The following is a 16888-nucleotide window of genomic DNA, read 5'->3' on the forward strand; positions in this document are numbered from 1 at the left end:
ATAAATCAGGACCGTAGCCTCCTACACATTTGCCACCAATCCCATTTTTTTGTCAAAACCCTCTCTTTTATTAATCACCTCTGGTTTTACAGAGCTGCACAGTCACTTATCAGCAAACCTGCTCTGATGTTTTACTGATCGTGACCTTGTCCCTATAAACCCCTCGCTATTGCTCTTCCCTGTGAAATCACTGCGCCGTAACAGTGCTGGAGTGGAAAGAATTTATGGCTTAAATAATTTATCCAGATTTGGTACAGAGAGTCTTTTGAGGAGATTCATCAGCTAATAAAGAAAATTGATTCTGGAAGCCAAAGTCAATACGGGGTTAGAGGAACGCCACCACTCACCATGGGCTCCCTTCCAGAAGGTTCTGCTGCTACACCTGGCTGCTCTGCCCACCTTTCCCTAGTGTTTAGGGAGTGCTTTTCCTTTGTGCAATCCGGCAGACAAATACAGTGATGTTTTAGAGATGGATACATCCAGAAAATGGCCCAAACTGGCTCTCAGACAAGGAGGTAGAAGTGATGCTATGACTGGGGATGAGGGAGGCAGCCCATGGAAGGTGAAAAATAGCCAAAGGAAAGGGAGATAACAGGGAATTTGGCAGATGTATTTGGCTGATTTGTCCTTCAGGTGTGTTTCTCCAAGTCTTGGAGGTACAGGTGTTTGTCTGCCCCCATGCACTTTGTGTGCCAGTGATTGCTGAGACCCACCAAGACTACTGTGTAAAAGCTGAGGAGCTTTAGGGCTTGTTGTCCTTCCTTTGCTGTTCCTCAAAGCCATTTATCCAAACCACCCTGATCACCATAAGAAATTAAAGCCATCTTTGCCCTGATGTGGGTTTTGCTCTCACCAAGCCCTCACTTTGCTGCCTGCTGTGAAGCCACGTCTCAGTGCCTCCCTGTCCCTACTGCCACCACTGAATGCAGAGCCAGGGCTGCTGCCCTTGGAATCTGGGGGGATCAGATGCAGAGGGGAGGTTGGCTCTGACACCGGGCATGTAGAGGGGGAAGAATCCCAAGTTCATGGCAGTGGTTCCAGCTGAACATCTCCACGTGCCAAGCCCGCTCTTGGAGAGCGATTGAAGCTGAAACTTCAGAGCCATTTCCTGGTACAAATCATCCGAGCGGGATGAAACAATCAATGGGAGATATAATCTGTGCCTCGTCTCTGCAGCCAAAACCATCTCATCTGTGAACACAAACTCATTAGGAGTGTGATCAATGGGGTCTGAAGGCAGGAGTTGGGGGTGGTGAAGCTATGTGTAGGCTCTCTCCTTAACCGGCACTAATGGTGCTGTGCCGAGAAGCAACAGCATCCGAACCCACTCATGGGGCCAGCGGAGGGATGAGGAGCCCTGCATCACAGGAGCTACCTCAATAGCAATGTGATGCTTTAGTTTCCCAACAGCTTTTTCTTCCCTTGCTGGAGGGAAGATCTTTTGCCCTCGTTGGAGTCAATGGGACCTGCAGGAAAAGTGCCCCTGGCATGTTTAAGGTACAACCAACCATCAAACCGGTGTCGGAAGAGCAGGACCAACTGTGGAAAGACAGAAGAAGAGGAGAGGGGTGACTGCAGTTACTGCTGCAGAGGTTTCCTGTGCCCTGAGGTCCCTGGAGCGGAGCCTGCCTTCAGCGTTGGCCAAATCTGTATTCAGGAGGGACCTGATTCAGTTTCTCTTCTAAATTGCCTGCTTGATTGGATGTATCAGAGCTGCACTTTGAGAAACAAAGCTCCTCTCGCTGCTGTGACCTGGTATCGGTGTAAGGCATGACCCAAAGCCTCTCTGCTTCCTTGCCCTTGCTCAGCAGCAACCTGGGCTCAGTGGGTACCCTTCCCTTGACAGCATCACTCGCTGTCAAGTCCCTCTTTGCCCAGTGCATGCTCCTTTTCCCATCGCACCAAGCATGAGATATCCCTGGTACAAACCCTTCTGGGATGCAGGAGGGAAAGCACAGCCTTGCTGCCTACCCAGCATTGGCTCCTTCCTCAACGGATCCTCCTCAGGGCTTGCTGCAACAGCATGAGGGTGAACAAGGTCAAGCAGGCTAAGAGATGCAAAAAGGGGGGGGATTTGGCTCAAATAATGAGGGAATTAATTCTGGAGATGCTGCGATGGCCCATAAAGTTAATGAAATATTACTGAAGAAAGGGTAAACAATTAGGACTATTAGCTGTAAAGATAAACCAAGGCCTATTGCCCTCAGAAACACTGAAAGTAATTAAATTGAAAATTACAACATGGGAGTACAAAACCAGAAGCAAATAAATAGAGAGAAAGAATTAACTGGCTTAATATCATGATGATAATATTATTAGCAATAGGAAGTGGGGATTGTATGATTAAAGCTGTTTATTCTCATTCCCTTTTGCTGAAAGGGGGTGGTGAAGAGCTCAGGGTGACAGGCGGAGACCTGCAGCTCCAGGGTGTCTGCCTGGGGTCCTGGCCCATCACCGTGGTGTATATATACATATGTCTTAGTGCTATTCCCACTGCCAGTAAGGGACTGTCCTGCTGGGCCAGTGGAGATCAGGCTCATCTGCCTGCAAACCTCCCAGTGCCTTAGGAGAGACCTCTGTAAGAGTCATTACCACTCCAGTTATTGGTTCCATTGAAAGGGATTAGATCCAAATTAATTTGTGGTTTGCCACCCAGAAATAATCCTCCTTCAAGGGGACAGATCCTTCTGTAGCATCCAAGGACACTGTGAATGGGCGACGTGATGCCTGAGTGAATCGGGGATGCAGCGATTCCTGCTTCCTGGTGGGAATTACCTCGCAGCACAAGTTGTGTGTTTTACAGCTGAATCTGTCATGCAACGTTTGCAAGCATCGAATACGAGCACCCAAGCTGTGAAGCTGCTTTCTGCCAGTCTTTATCCTGATATTCCTGGGAAGTGCTTACAAAAGGCTTTCGGATACGTCAGATGATGCTTTCCGTGTTGTCTCAAATTTGCTTTCTGTTTCTAAGGAAAACTCAGGCTTTCAACTCCTCCTATCAACTGAAGCATCCAAACAGATTCCTAAAGCTCCAAATGATTCACGACCTCATTAAATGGGGGGAATAAAGCAGAGTCTCGGATAGCTCCCCCTCTGTTGTCTCCTTGGCAGCACAGAGCAGCCCACAGAGGCCACATCCCCATCCCGTAGTGGGACATTGCCAGGTGGGAGTCAGGACACTGGGATCACGCTGCCTCATCACCGATTGCATCCAGCTTGTTGTGATGCTCATTGACAAGGGCTCCCCTGCAGACAAGCGATGCTGCTGTGGCCTTGGTCCAAGCCTGGCTCCTCACCTCGCTGCTTTGCTCTAGGCAGGGAAACCATTAATACGACAGAAGTGACCTGCAATGACTGCTGCTGGATTATTTAATCTGGCCAGGCTCCTTAGCTGCCATAAGAGAAGACAAACTGCCTGCCTGGTGTTTAAAGGCTTGGGGATGTATGATAGCATTGATTTGGTGTGTCTGAGAAGGTGCTGCTCCTTTGACTTGCTGCCAGCAGCAGTTGATGACAAAGCACCCACTGGTGCTGGTCCTCCCCATCCATCCTCTGCAACTCCTTTCCACTCAGGAGTGAGTGGCCGGTGGGTGTCAGGAATAACCCAGGTAGCAGGGAAGAGGTGGGATGAGGTGACAGGGAGGAGAGCATCTCTGCTCCTCGCCCAGCCCTGCCCTGGGCTCTGTGGGCCCCTCTATGGCCACTGTCGCTCTGGGCAGCGACAAGCCAAGCAGACGGAGCACTTTGCCTCTTGCTGGGAATCATTAGTGCCAGTCCTTGGCTCCAGGAGCAGGAGAAGTGCTCCCAGCTTCAGGCATTTAGCCAGCCTGGAGGGCAGCCCAGTCCCTGTGGTGCCGGGCTCACACCAGAGCCACCTCCTGCTCTCCCAGCACCATCTCACTTCTTGCCTTGACCCACTGCCCCTAAAACACCTCCATCCCCCCTGCAGTGAGCTCCTGCGGCTGCCAGCCTGGAGATGAGGCAAAACTGGCCACCAGGACCACTTGCCCCCTCCGAAAGCCACAGAGCAGGGGGATGCAGGGCTCTGCTCCTTGCAGCATGCTGGTGACCCAAGGTGTCTGCCTATAAACCGGGGCAATTACACCCCTGATCTAGTTTACATGCAAAATAAAACCAATTCCTTATTTGTGTTCCCGTCCACAGATTCCCAGGAATAGCCCACAAAGGGAAGCTCTGAAGGAAAGCGTGATTAATTCTCGGTGGCACTTTTAAAACGCCGCTTTTATTACAATTCAGCCTTTTCACGCACTTTGCCCTTTTCCAATTCATTTTTGCTCTTTTGAGGTGGAACGGGGCTGATGTTCTGCAGCTCCCATTGCTCAAGAGCGGTTTTTAACTCTTCATCTGCCATGGTAATGAACCTTCCCTGCTGTGCCTGCAGAACTAGGGATGCTCTGGGGATGCTCCCAGGAGCAGCAGCATCCTCTGCTCCCCCAGCACAGGACTGGATGCAGTGGGGTATAAAGGGATGCAATGGGGTGCAATCAGCCCAGGGCCGCCACCAGCCCCCCCCCAGCTGTGCCATGCAGTGCTGTTTTACAACCCAGAGCAACAAAACCTCAAATGTACTGGAAATAATTCTACTATCAAATGCATTCAGCTCTGTTTGTTTGCTTTGAAATTAACATCGGGGATGAAATGATTCAGTGCACTACAAAGAGATCCCTCGGCTTGACAACAGTTGCGGGCAGGTTTTCTTCCCCTTTCAGTTATCACAGGAGAAAACATTTCAACATCTTGTCTGCTCAGCGCAAGAGAAACAGCTCTGTGCTGCGTGCCTGGGAAACAGGGAGCTTATCAAGGAAATCTCTGGCATCAGAGGGACGAGGTGGCAGAGGCAGCCACGAGGCACCTTTCCCACGTGTAATGTGGGGAAGGAGGGTCTCTGGGGCAGCCTAGGGCTGCTCCTGTTAATGCTGGTGTCCATCATTAAGACAATGGGTCCCGAGAGAGCTGGAGCCAAAGGAGATTCCACATTAACAGGGTGCAGAGCCAAGAAATGGGGCAGAGGGAAAGTTTCCCAGCGGTTTTCCTGCAGAGAGAGGATGGAGATGGCCGGAGATGCCAGGAGAGGGAGGAGCGGGTGAAGCACGCACGGGTGCATAAGCCGGACAAGTCGCACAGTCTTAAGCCTAGAGGCACAATTAGACATGGGGATGGGAGCTGTGACCTCGAAAGTATTAGGGAAGAGGGCTTCTAATTAGGAGGCAAAAGGGCCTGGCGCTGCTTAGCCTGTTTCTAGAAGTCATTAAACTGCCCTGGATGACTTTAGTGCCAAGATGGTTTGCAGGACGAGTGGAGAAGCTTTAGCAAAGCTGACCGAGAGAGAGGGGAGGCCGGGCTGGAAGCAGGGACACGCTCCTCTGTGGTGGGAGAGCAGCGTTTGAGAGTCCCCACCGAGCAGCTGAGGGATGTGGAAGCCTGAGCTTGTTGGGGTTCATTTCTCTTCGGGATGGTTTGAAAGCGTCTGCCTTTCCCAGAGCCAGTGAGGTTACTGAAGGATCACACTCACTGGTTCCACCAGCTCTCTTCCACCCACCTAATGAAAACAAATGCCACCCGGGACACGGGCCATCCTTCTCATCTGTCAGCCCCCCCATGGACGGGCTGGCTTTAGACTGCTTTTTAGAGATGCTATTTTAACAAAGGAACCAAATTACACCCTGGTTGCTCCAAGATGCATTCAATTCCCAAACCGTAATGGGGCTGTTGTGGGTCTCTGGGCATTAATCCTATTAGTGTCAGGCTCTGAATCTGCGCCTGGGTGTGTGAGGTTCAACTGGCCCTAAGAGGGCCTTTTGGAAGCAGAGAACCAAAGCCTATGGCAGCCCTCAAACAGGAGGGAAGCAGAGAGAAGCTGGGCAGCAGGAGGGGGTATTTGTGCAGGCAAGTAGACAGGAGCTGATGAGAATCAATCGGTTTGCAGCAGGACCTTGACTGCAGCAGCTCCTATTTCCAGCTTCCTTAGCTCCTAAGGACCTCCAAACTTTAAGACCATTTTTCCCCCCTCAGTGTTCAAGTCTCTGCTTGCCAGCCCTGCAGGTACTCTGTGTGTGTGTGTGTGTGTGTGTGTGTGAATGAGTGCAGTGTGAAACAAATGCAAATAACGGCTTCTTTTTATTGTGAGATAAAAAAAGGCAAGGGGAGAGTGGAGAAGAGCTTAAACAAAGCTCTGCAGCTCGGGCTGGGAGCAAGAGAAAGCAGCAGACATGGAAGCAGGTGACTGGTGATGTGCCTCTTGGCTGCCTGTCTGTCTGCAGCCTCAGGCACTCGGTCCATGCACAAGCCCTGGTGCAAGGCATGCACTTGTGCTCCATGGTGTGAGTGCACCCCTGGGGAACCCCAAGTGCTGCCCTGTCCTTCCCAGCTGCCCCTCGCTTGCCTTATTGCTGCTTTCTGGGAAAACAACTGCAGGTGCAGGGGGAAAAGGGTTTAGTGATTGTTTGGGTCAGACACCAAATATTTGGGTGTTTTGTCTTAAACTTCTTACATTCGGACAGTGTTTGCTTCTTCCCTGTGCTGAAATGGGGCCAGGAATTGCATTATCCATATGAGAACACATGGACAGGCTGCCCAAGGAAGCTGTGGCTGCCCCATCCCTGGCAGTGCTCAAGGCCAGGTTGGACACAGGGGCTTGGAGCAAGCTGCTCCAGTGGAAGGGGTCCCTGCCTGTGGCAGGGGTTGGAGCTGGAGGAGCTTTAAGGTCCCTCCAACCCAAACCACTCTGGGATTCTGTGATGCTGTGAAAACCACGATCTGTATCAAGCAGCCGGCACAGGGGGAGGACATGGGTATATGGAGCAGGAGAACATGAAGATGTGTTTTCTGGCTGCCTCTGCTGGCAAGAGGGATTTACCCTTGAGCGCTTGTGTTGCTGCTGTTCTGTGGAGCAAGACACTTGCTTTCCCCACAAACAAAGCCATAAATCGTCCTGCAGGCAGGTTTCAAGGGGAACAAAAAGCGGAGCTGGGACGACAGGGACGGGGAGCAGAGCGAGGACGTGAATTACTTGAAATATTACTGAAAACTTCCATGCTATAAATACACTTCTGATCATGGCTAATCAATCACTGTAATTATCCCATAAATAAGGGAAAGGCTGCCTCAGTGGTACCTGGCTGCTTTCTGCAGGCCTCTGGAGCAAATCTGTTAGCATCTTAAAATAAACTATTTGCTCCACATCGTTTGTTTGGGCTCTCCAGGCTGCATTGTCTCCTCATTCATTTTTCATCGCCTTTGGTTTGGTCGCTGAGAACGGTTTTGTGCTTTTTCCCCTGTCTGACAAAGAGGCGCTGGGGGGGAGCATGTTTAAAAACCAACTGGAAAGCGCTCGCTTTTCTTCTGTGCCATCAGGGGTCCTGACAGCAGAGATCAAAGCTCCCTTCCGCATCCCCCCGGGCTGGCTAACATCCGTGTTCGCCTCTCGGCTGGGGAGGGGATAAGCTGGAGAAGGGAATGTGCTGGATGAGGGCTATCCCGCGGTGCATCCCAAACCCAACCCGCCCGTCCTTGCTGCTCCCGGTGGAAGAAGCCTCTCTGGGAATGCTCCGTGGTGCTGATGCCAAGCCAGGAGCGGGTCCTGAGTCACGCATCAAACACACAGGAAAACGGGGAAGGAACGAGGGTCCCGTCCTCTGTTTGCCCCATGTATTTCTGGGGGAGACCGGAGCTCCCGACAGGCACTCGCTGTGCGGGAGAGCAGCAGGGGCGCATCGCTGCCTCAGATGGCAAATCCTGTTTGTGTCATTCCGTGTCTCTTCAGTGGGAAAATGATCAATCAGCTCCACTTACCTTTACAGCGGCGGTTACAGGGAGAGCCTGTGCGTGTGCACAAACCGGTCCTGGTGCTCCCCCGGGGCAGGGAAGGAGCCGCAGCATTTACGAGTTCAATCCAAGGCTGGGAATCCCGCAGCCCCACGTCACCCAGGACCCGCTCAGGAGCCTGTTTCTGCAAGAGTTTCATAAGAGACAAAGGCAGGATCAGTCTATGATAAGGTTTTACCCCGGGCGGAGGTGAGGATGCTGAATGCCCCTGCAGCCAAGGTGAGCCCTGCTACCAATAGACATGATGCACTGGGGCTGGTATCCAGCCCCCCATTCTCGGAGCGCTCGGTGATGCGGACTCCTCTGCTTAATGTCTTTTCCACAGGGCTATAAACTCGCAACACACCATATTTTTCCTTTTATAGATCAGCATTACTAATTTATTGGCAGTTTACTATTTGGAAATGTCCTCATATAAATTAATGGGAAGGTAATATTAATCCTCAGTCCCTGGGGGAGGAGAAAGGCAAACAAAACCCCCATTCCTGGTGCTCAAGGAAAGGCAGCCCATTAAATCATCCCCTTTGCTCTGCAGGGGCCATCGCTCCAAGGGCACAAGTGATGCAGAGATGCTCCAGAGCTTGGGCTCCGGCTCTTCCCATGGGTCCCACAAAGCCAGCACTCAGGTTGCTGTTTATTGCTCCTCTGCATCTCCTGGGTCCTCTGCATCTCCCTCTGTAACTTCAGTGGGAAATGCACTTTCCATAGTGCCTTAGAGGTTTGCAGACACCTCAAGACACTTCAACAAGCATTTAATTACCATTGTATGAGTCTATGAATTAAAACGGCACAAAGGGTTTGTGCATCCCTTCCCTGAAGCCAGACAGGAGGGGGGTGAGGAGCTGTTAGGCACATGCAGAGGAGGAGGAGAACTGGTTTTTTTTAGAGGCATGAGCTGTTATTAAAGACTTCTCCTTCATCTCATGTGCCTTGGGAGCAAACTGGAAGTTATCTGCCCTCAATGAGCACTTCCAAGGCCAGGTTGGACACAGGGGCTTGGAGCAAGCTGCTCTAGTGTAAGGTGTCCCTGCCTGTGGCAGGGGTTGGAGCTGGATGAGCTTTATGGTTCCTTCCAACACAAACCAGTCTGGGATTCCCAGTGTCTCTGGCTTGCTGAAAGCTTTCCCAGCCCCATGGTGCAGCCCTGGAGCGGAAGAGGAATGCTCTACCTCCTCCTCCTTTTTGTTTTATAAAACTATTGCCATTTAGAAGGAAAGCAGATTGAGTTCAATCACTTCTCCTGCAGTAATAGAGAACTGCTGCGGCTCCGGAATACTGACATGCAGGAGTCAGGATCGCTTTTCTACTGAGGAGATGAGGAACAGGAGTGATTATTTCGTATCACTTATGGAAGAGACCTTACAGTAATGTACCTGCTGTGCGTTGATAAATAGCACCCACAGATAATAAGGGCCTTAGGCAAAGAGCAAGGAAGAAAAAAAGGCTTTCCAACGTGTGAACACAAACGCATTAAATGTGAACTAAATTGGCCTGCTCATTCCTCAGATTCGCAAAATTAAACCGCGCCAAAGTGTCAGCGTCTCTGAGATTGATGAGACAGCCAGAGCAAAGGGAATCTATAACAGCCCTGCTAGAGACGATCGGGGGCATGAAGAGGCACGGACTGCTGATGAATCCAAGTGCTATCCTTCTGTACCAGCAATGGAGAGCTGGAAAAGCCTGGGGAAACGGCAGCCAGTAGCTGTGCTTCCCAGCTTTGCCATGCCTGGGTTTGCTAACGCCGGCTGCCTCTGCCGGGGCCATGGTTTTAAATCAGGATGTAGTTGCCATGAGGTTACTGGGAACTTGAAGTTAGCAAAATTGAAATAATCTCTGCTATTGCCCTGACTGCACCTTGTGTCCCCCGGGCCCTCAAACTGCTGCCATAGCTTGAACCCCTGCTCCTGCAGAGGTTCAAGAAGAAAATACACCTCTAAGTGGTGTCTTTCTCATCACGCTTGTTTCCCATACCCCCATTTGCAAGCCAGGGCTGGGTTATCTTTCCTTTCCCCATGGGGAGCAGCGTGAAGCACTGCAGCCTATAGCAGCACAGGCAGAGGAGATCTCTGCTTTAGTTCCACATCTCCACGCTGCTGATACCTCCCAGCCCCTGGGAATGGAGCCACCTTGGTTCCCCTTGCAGCGGCGAGATGTGAACCTGGGGAAACCATGGCACTGCTGAAGTGGCAGCACCTTTCCAAGAATGCCAGAGATTCCACAGCACCCTTACCCAAAGCAGGTGCCTCTGGGGCTGCAAAGTGCCATTTCCAGCCTCCTGCAAGCTCTGTTTCTCAGGCGCTTGCTTTTGGCCCCAGCCTCTGCAGTGGAGCAGAGGGACAAGGGTGGGCAGGAGCCGTGTGTCCATCAGAGCTAAATGTACCTCAGAGCTGGGGGATGCAAGAGGTGATAACGAGCACTTGAGTTCAGGTAAACTCTATGTCAGTTGGGGACTGAGGCTCCTGAGGCTTTGCATGCCCTGAGGCTGTATCAAGGGCATAGCCAAGTCAGGCACTTCTTCCCTCTCTCATTAAGCTCTGTGGCTCCAGCTTAGTTAAGCTGCTGGGCTGCTAAGTCAGGGCTTCATGCTTTCTAATTTTTCCTTTTGTCTTGCAAACACATATGAGACAGATTTTGCTTCCACAAGGGATATTTATAGGACATATGTTGGAGCTTGAAGAAGCTGATTAGCAATGTTTAGCTTAAAAAAAGAAGAAACTGCATGAGAGCAGCCTAGCCAGACAAATACTATACAAGATGCTGGCTTCAGGGTGACAGCTCCCCCGCTGCCTTTGCTGGTTGTTGGTACCGGGTAAATACAGCTTTGTCACCTCTCCTCAGCCCCCATCCAGCTCCCCGCTGACCAGCTCTGCCTCGCTATACAATCCCCTTGAGACCATTAGAGGGGGGGCTTTCTTCAGTGAAGACGAGTCTCAGAGTCCTCTAAGAGCTTCTCAGGGTACAAAACCTGCTCAGTGCTTTCCCAAATCCTGTTCCCTGTCAGCAGTGGTCTGAAAACCCGAAGTATGTTCTTACAAGGAGGTGGAAATTGCATTATACTCCTTTCTTCTTCGCAAGCTCTATGTAACACTCCTGCTTCTATCTTATGAAAGGAAAATGGGTAATGACAACCTATGTCTATTGAAGGGACGCTTTTCACTCCTCCTTGGCAAGTGTAGCCGAGGCAGCATCTTTCTTTCCTCTCAGAAGCAAATTAACAGATTTTGCCTCGAAATCATGATGGGTGAAGCGCAGCCGACCATGGGCACCCACCGCAGCCAGCAGCCCCCTTGGGGCGCCCACTCCTATTCATGCTCATGGTGGGTGGGTTATAATGGTATGGGGAAACCGGGAAGTGCAGTTGGGATCACAGGGAAAACCCCTCCCCTCTTCCCGCTCTGGGGCTGTGCGAGCATCTGTGACCTGCACCACAGCAGCCAGCTCCGTGCAGCGCTTCCAGCTGGGCACCGGCGCCAGGAACTTGACTCTCGTGGAGAGATGACTCTGAGGAGAACAAGTTCGACAAATGAGTTTGCTAATGACTTCCTTCCCTCCCACTTCAAGGGGGGGGGGATAATTCTCAGTTCCTGCTCGGCAGCGGGCTGCTCCATCGCCGGCTCTGCTGATGGGAACATGAGGCAGAGAAAGGGACCGTGACGGCCCCTTGGCTTTGCTCTGCCTGACAAAAGGCCACTAAAAATGGGGTGCTGGCTATTTTATGAGGGTGCAGAAGCGAGTGCAGGCGGTGGGCAGGCAGCAAGGCTCTCCAGAGGGCAGCAGGAACACGGCTCACACACTCTGTCCGAGTATCATCTCCTTTCCAACGAGGTCTTTGCTCCAAGTGCCTCAGACCAGCCCCAAACCCAAAGAACAGCCTATGTACAAAAGCTTTGCATGCACACTTGCTTTGGTACTGTTGAAAGCCTCAAACTCCCCTTTGAGCTCTCTTATTTTCCTGGTTCAGGAGTAGTCTGTGAGCTTCTGGATGGTGATGATTCAAGCTCCAGAAGAGCCCCAGGGCCAGGGCAAAGCTGATGGCCATGGCATAGTGCCTTTCAATCAGTGTTTGCTTGTCTTACTGATACCTGTAGAGGTCTAGCAGATGTTTATAGCTGAATGAGCACAAGTAAAGTGTCCTGTTGGCTTCCAGCCCCACTTTCTCAAGTTCAGTCTGTGCTGCTGGACATCAGAACTCCCTGGACCACAGGACGCATCCCGCAGTGCCTATCCCCACATTGGCTCTATGCATTCAGCATGAACAGGGAAACAATACTTTTTTTAAGTGGGGCTGAGTTAAGAGGATTTGTTTCAGATACAAGATAGCTCTCATTAACGTTTGCTCGTTTGGGTTTATTTAAGCCTTAATTGATTGTCTTCTACTTAACTGCATCCCAGTATCTCTCAGGCTCCAGAACAGCCTCTTGTGAGACTGACAATTGCGCGCTCTTCCCTTCTTCTCTCTGAAGATCTTTCATGTTCGTTAGCCGGGTTTAATGGATGATAAAGTCAGTGGGCTTGTAGCAAAGCCGAGCTTTCCCTTTCAAGTCGCTTTCACTTTCAAGTCACATCCAGCCCCCGGAACGACTGCATCCAGGTGAGTGTCGTGCTTTGATATGCATTTTGCTGAAGCTGTTGTAATCTGCAGCTGTGAACATGGGTACAGCTGAACACACGTGCAGCGTAACACGTGTGCAGCAGAACACGCATACAGCCATGGGTTTGCATGTGATGGACACCCCTTGGGCTGGTGGCTCTCTCTGGTCGGAGCTGAGCTGTGTAAGCGCCTTCATTCTGAGGAGGACCATCACCAGCGCTGCAGACTGGGATTCACAGGTGGCTCCAGTGGAACCATCCCCAACCTGCCCCAGCAGGTTAGAAGCGCACTTAGGGAAAACCCAAGCTCGGCCTGGCCATTGTTTAGGATACCGTTGTAGCCCTGGCTCTGCTTGGGCCTGGGCAGAGGTTTGTCTGCCCAGTGGTTGACATCTCATGGTGTGAGCTGTCCTTCAGACCAACCCCTGAGATTTCATCCTTCCCAGAGCAGATTCCTTCTGACCAGGAATCCAGCTCCAGGAAACGCGGGGGTTTGGAAGCTGGACTACAGCACTTCTAGTGGCAGCTGGAGCCCATCTACCGGGAGCACACACAGGGAGCAGGGACCTGTGAGGCTCAGAGGGACAATGGTGACCTCTCATCGCTGCCTTGTGCGAAGGAGGCTCCTTCTGCTTCTAGAGTAAGTTCATACGGAGGCAGGAAAGAGCCAGCGACTCAGAAAGGCAGCGGAGGGGTACTCGTTTCTACTCGAGTCCTGCTTTTTGGCGTGCCTGCTTTGAAGGCAGCGAGCCGCGGTGGTGGGAATGCTGCCGGCTGACCCTGGGCAGGGCTGGCTCTGCAGACCGCGTTCCGTTCCCTGCTCCAGGAGCAGCTACAAAGAATCCGTCCCCAAATTCACACAAAACCTTATTTTATTGCAGCACCCGCACAGAAACCATCCAGAGAGGCTTGTCTGTTCAAGAGAGACACTTGCCTTTCCATACATCAGCTACAGGAACAATTTAGCTTCTTAACCAAGGCAGCACCCCCGGAAAGAGGGAGACCGCATGGGGCTCTGATGAAACCCCTCCTAAACCAGCCGAAGCCTTCCCCAGACGTTCGCTCGTCCCCTCTGTGCTCCCATGGCGCTGAGCGAGCGCGGAGCACAAAGACACGAACTTTGCGCCGGGCTCCGCGGGAGGACGAGGCTCGGGGAGCGGGACGGCGGCGGCTCGGAGCCGCGCCTGCTCGCTCGGCCGGCGGGTGGAGCTCGCCGCAGCCCGGGCGGCGGGTGCCGAGGTGCGGGGCAGCCCCAGCTCCGCCCGCACCGAACACGCGGACCCTTTCCCGAGCGATCGCCGGCAGCGCGGCGCTGGAGGAACCGCGCCCGCGGGGACACGGACCGGGCCCGGCCAACGCGCGCAACTCCGCGGGGCTCGGCTGGAGGGAGACGAAGAGGAGGAGAGGAAGGAGCGCTCCGCCGCGCGGCCGAAGGGGAGTTCGTGGCCGACGCCGGGTCCTGCGGAGGGAACGGCCGCTCCCCGCGGGGCCAGCGCCGGGGGCCGCGCTGCGGGGTCGCTGCCCGCTGCCTCCGCGGGTCCCGGTCCCGGTCCCGTCCCCGCCCCGCCGCGGCGCGAAGGGGCCGCGCTCCGCCCCCGCCTCCTCCCCGCGCAACTTCCCCGAGCCGCGGCCCCCGCCCCGCGGGTGCGCGCACAGGCGCGGGCGCGCCGAGCCCAGGAGCCGAGCCCGCCGCGCATGGGGCGCGGAGCCTCCGCGGGCGCGCAGCTGCCCCGGCGGTGCTGAGCGGAGGGAAGGAGGGAGGGTCCGGGGCCGCAGAGCGCCGGCCTCGTCCTCCCGCGCCTTGAGGCCCCCGGGCGATGCCCGCCGCGGCCCCGCCGCCTGCCCCGCCGCTGAGCGCTGCCGCGGGCGCGGGGCGGCGCGCCCGGATGGAGAGCTGAGGCGGTGAGCCCCGCCGGGCCGGCCGGGAGACGTGACGATGTGGATGCGACGGCTCTCGGGAAGCAGGTAGGGGCCGGGGCGCGGAGCGGGGTTTGGGGGGGGGCTCCGGCTGCGCGGCCGCGCTCGGGGAGCGGTCGCGGAGTTCCAGCCCCAACTTGCCGGAGCGGCTGCGGGCTGAGAGCGGGGCGGCTCGGCACGGGCGGTCCCGCTCCGGGCACGGTGTCGGGGCCGCCCCGTTCGGCGGCGGGCGGAGGGGATGGCTGCGTTGTTGGGGAGATTAATCGAGAATTGCGGAGCAGGGGAGAGGGAGTCAAAGTGTTACGTAACACGTTTTCATTACCGCTGCGAAGTCATCTTGAGCCCAAATCTTGTTATTTCCCTGGAACCGGTGGCTGCAGAGCGCCGGCCGCACGGCCCCGCAGCCCGGGAGCGCCGGGCATGGAGCCGGTCCCGGTGGGACACGCATAGGTACAGCGCGGCGGGTTAGGCAAGTGAGACCGTAAGGAAAAGTCCGCTGCTGTGAGATTCGCGATCCGTTTCTCCACCTCATCCATTACCATGTATTGAAGAAACCCTGATTCATGTGGGCAGGGGGCCACAGCCTGCCCCAGCCTCCCCCCTTCGAGCGGGGCAGCGGGTTGGGGTCTCACTGCTCGACGGTTCCCACGCAGCAGCCCCGCTCCCACCGGGATCTGCGGCTGCTCCACAGGGAGCAGGACTTGGCTCCCCGGATGGCTGCTGGGTGAGTGGGGGGCTGCGACCCCCTCCCCCCAGCCCTACCCCACGCAGCAACTAGAGGAGCCCAATATGGCTGCGGCTTTGGGGTGTGGGGGGTGAGGCAGGCAGGGCCCCCCCATTGCCGCGGATGCTGCTTAGAGGCCTTTGTCCATCGCCCTTGGGAGCTGCCGGAGGCTTTGTCCCTCTGCCTGGGCTTTGGCTGGCGTCCGGGAGGGTGAAACTTGAACTGAGGTTTTGTGTGTGCCGAGGAGCCCTCGGCTTTTGTTTCACACTCGCGTGTGCCGTGCACAGTATTCCAGAGGCTCGTGGTAACCCAGTTCCCTGTATCCCCATCCGATGGCAGCCCGGGGAGGCGAGCACCTTCCCAGAGTCATCCGTCCGTCCGTCTGCCGGGGATGCACTGCTGTGTGTGGGAAGGACAGAGTCTCCTGGGAGTCTGCGGTGATGTAGTGACCTTAGGGATTGCTCCTAGGGAAGGCACCCGAGGTGGTTTGATTTTGGATGTCTGAAAAGGCGGTGGAGCTGGAGGGCTGGTTCCCGAGGCTCCGATCTTGGAGGCAGAGGATGGATGCCCTCTGCTTTCTTATTTTGCAAAGAGTTTAGCAATGAGAGCAGGAGCCTCTCGGTCGCTTCTCTCCTTGGTTTTGCCTTGTGAATTTCTTTGCTGTGTACCCTGGATTCCCAGTGCCAGGCCGTCCTCTGCCACCTCCTCGGCTTCCAGCCCCTCCATGTTTTATTTTTAATAAGAGGTAACTTTACTGCTAACCTTGCCAGCTGCTCTCGCTTCGCTCTTAATTGCTTCTGGCTTTATTTCTGACATTTCCCATGTCATTTCCCCTCATTTTCTTCAAGACTGCTAGAAAGATCGCTCCCAGAGAAGCAGCAGATCCTTCCAGCGCCCATTCCACCCTGCACAGGCTGTGCCCAGAGCTACTGATGGTACCGTACCGCTCCAGTCAAGCCGGGTTCTTTCTCCCTGGGGCAGCAGGAGCTGCCTGACCTTGGGGCCAGCCTTGCTCTTGCTCTGTGGAGGGTGAGACCTGCGGACCCAAAGCCACCCTGCCCTTGGTCCTGCATGGAGCAGCTCAGTGCTGCCCGGTCCTGAGCATGGGCACCGTGGGGCTTGGGTTTGTCATTTGGGGGGGGGGACAGCAGTGACCGTGGCTCCCCGCGTGTGCACCAACATGTATGTGCGTGCATGCGTCTGCGTCAGTGCCTGTGCCTGCCTGGCAGGGCATGGCAGCTTTCTGCAGCGTGCTGTCTGCCTGGCTTCCAGCGCTGGCTGAGGACTTCCCTTCCGTCTCTCCGAATGTAATACTTTAAACAATATGCCACGATTTTTAACAGCGTTTAGCTCCGGAGTGATTTGCAGTAGGAGTGAAAACACCATGTGCAATTTCTTCCCGCTTGTGTAAAACCGCTCGTTAAAAGCATACATCCCTGCGCGTTGGCACCGAGGAAACTTTATGGGCCTTGTAGATCCTGCCAAAGCAAACATTTTCCATGAATTTCACTCATCAAGTTCACGCTGTCAAATGTAGATTCAGCCGCTCGTCAAAGATGCAAGCCTTGCAGTCTGGAAAGTAATGAGAGCAGTAAGCAGTGGGAGTTAATGGCCTCCACTGAGGAGTCCTTACTCATCCTGCATCCACGCAGGGGCTGAGCTGGCTGCTCTCAGGTGAATTGATTGCCACCGAAGTGCGGCTGGTGTCACCGGCTATGATACTTAACAGCCACGATAATGCTCCAATAAACTGCGCTTTTATGCAGCGGTTCATCCTTCCCGACCGGCAGCAGTTCCACAGATGAGGCAGCG

At 54.2% G+C, this 16888-nt stretch overlaps 1 protein-coding gene and 1 long non-coding RNA gene across 2 annotated transcripts in view; both read left to right on the forward strand.

The window, feature by feature from the left end:
* Window positions 1-8222: 8222 nt before the first annotated feature.
* Window positions 8223-9382, forward strand: LOC130603606 (uncharacterized). The gene is made up of 2 exons (XR_008973227.1): window positions 8223-8471; window positions 9092-9382. It is a non-coding gene; the product is annotated as an uncharacterized LOC130603606 (long non-coding RNA).
* A 4748-nt stretch (window positions 9383-14130) lies between these two features.
* AJAP1 (adherens junctions associated protein 1) overlaps window positions 14131-16888 on the forward strand; it is a 33977-nt gene continuing 31219 nt past the window's right edge. Inside the window, exon 1 of the mRNA XM_057418340.1 lies at window positions 14131-14400. Within this exon, the coding sequence (XP_057274323.1) occupies window positions 14372-14400 (29 nt within the window). The 5' untranslated portion in view covers window positions 14131-14371. The remainder of the gene's footprint in view (window positions 14401-16888) is intronic.

Source organism: Pezoporus wallicus, unplaced genomic scaffold (assembly GCF_028554395.1).
Source record: "Pezoporus wallicus isolate ANWC-B61680 ecotype Strahan unplaced genomic scaffold, APGP_CSIRO_Pwel_v1 contig_13766, whole genome shotgun sequence".
In the NCBI taxonomy this organism is placed as follows: Eukaryota; Metazoa; Chordata; class Aves; order Psittaciformes; family Psittacidae; genus Pezoporus; species Pezoporus wallicus.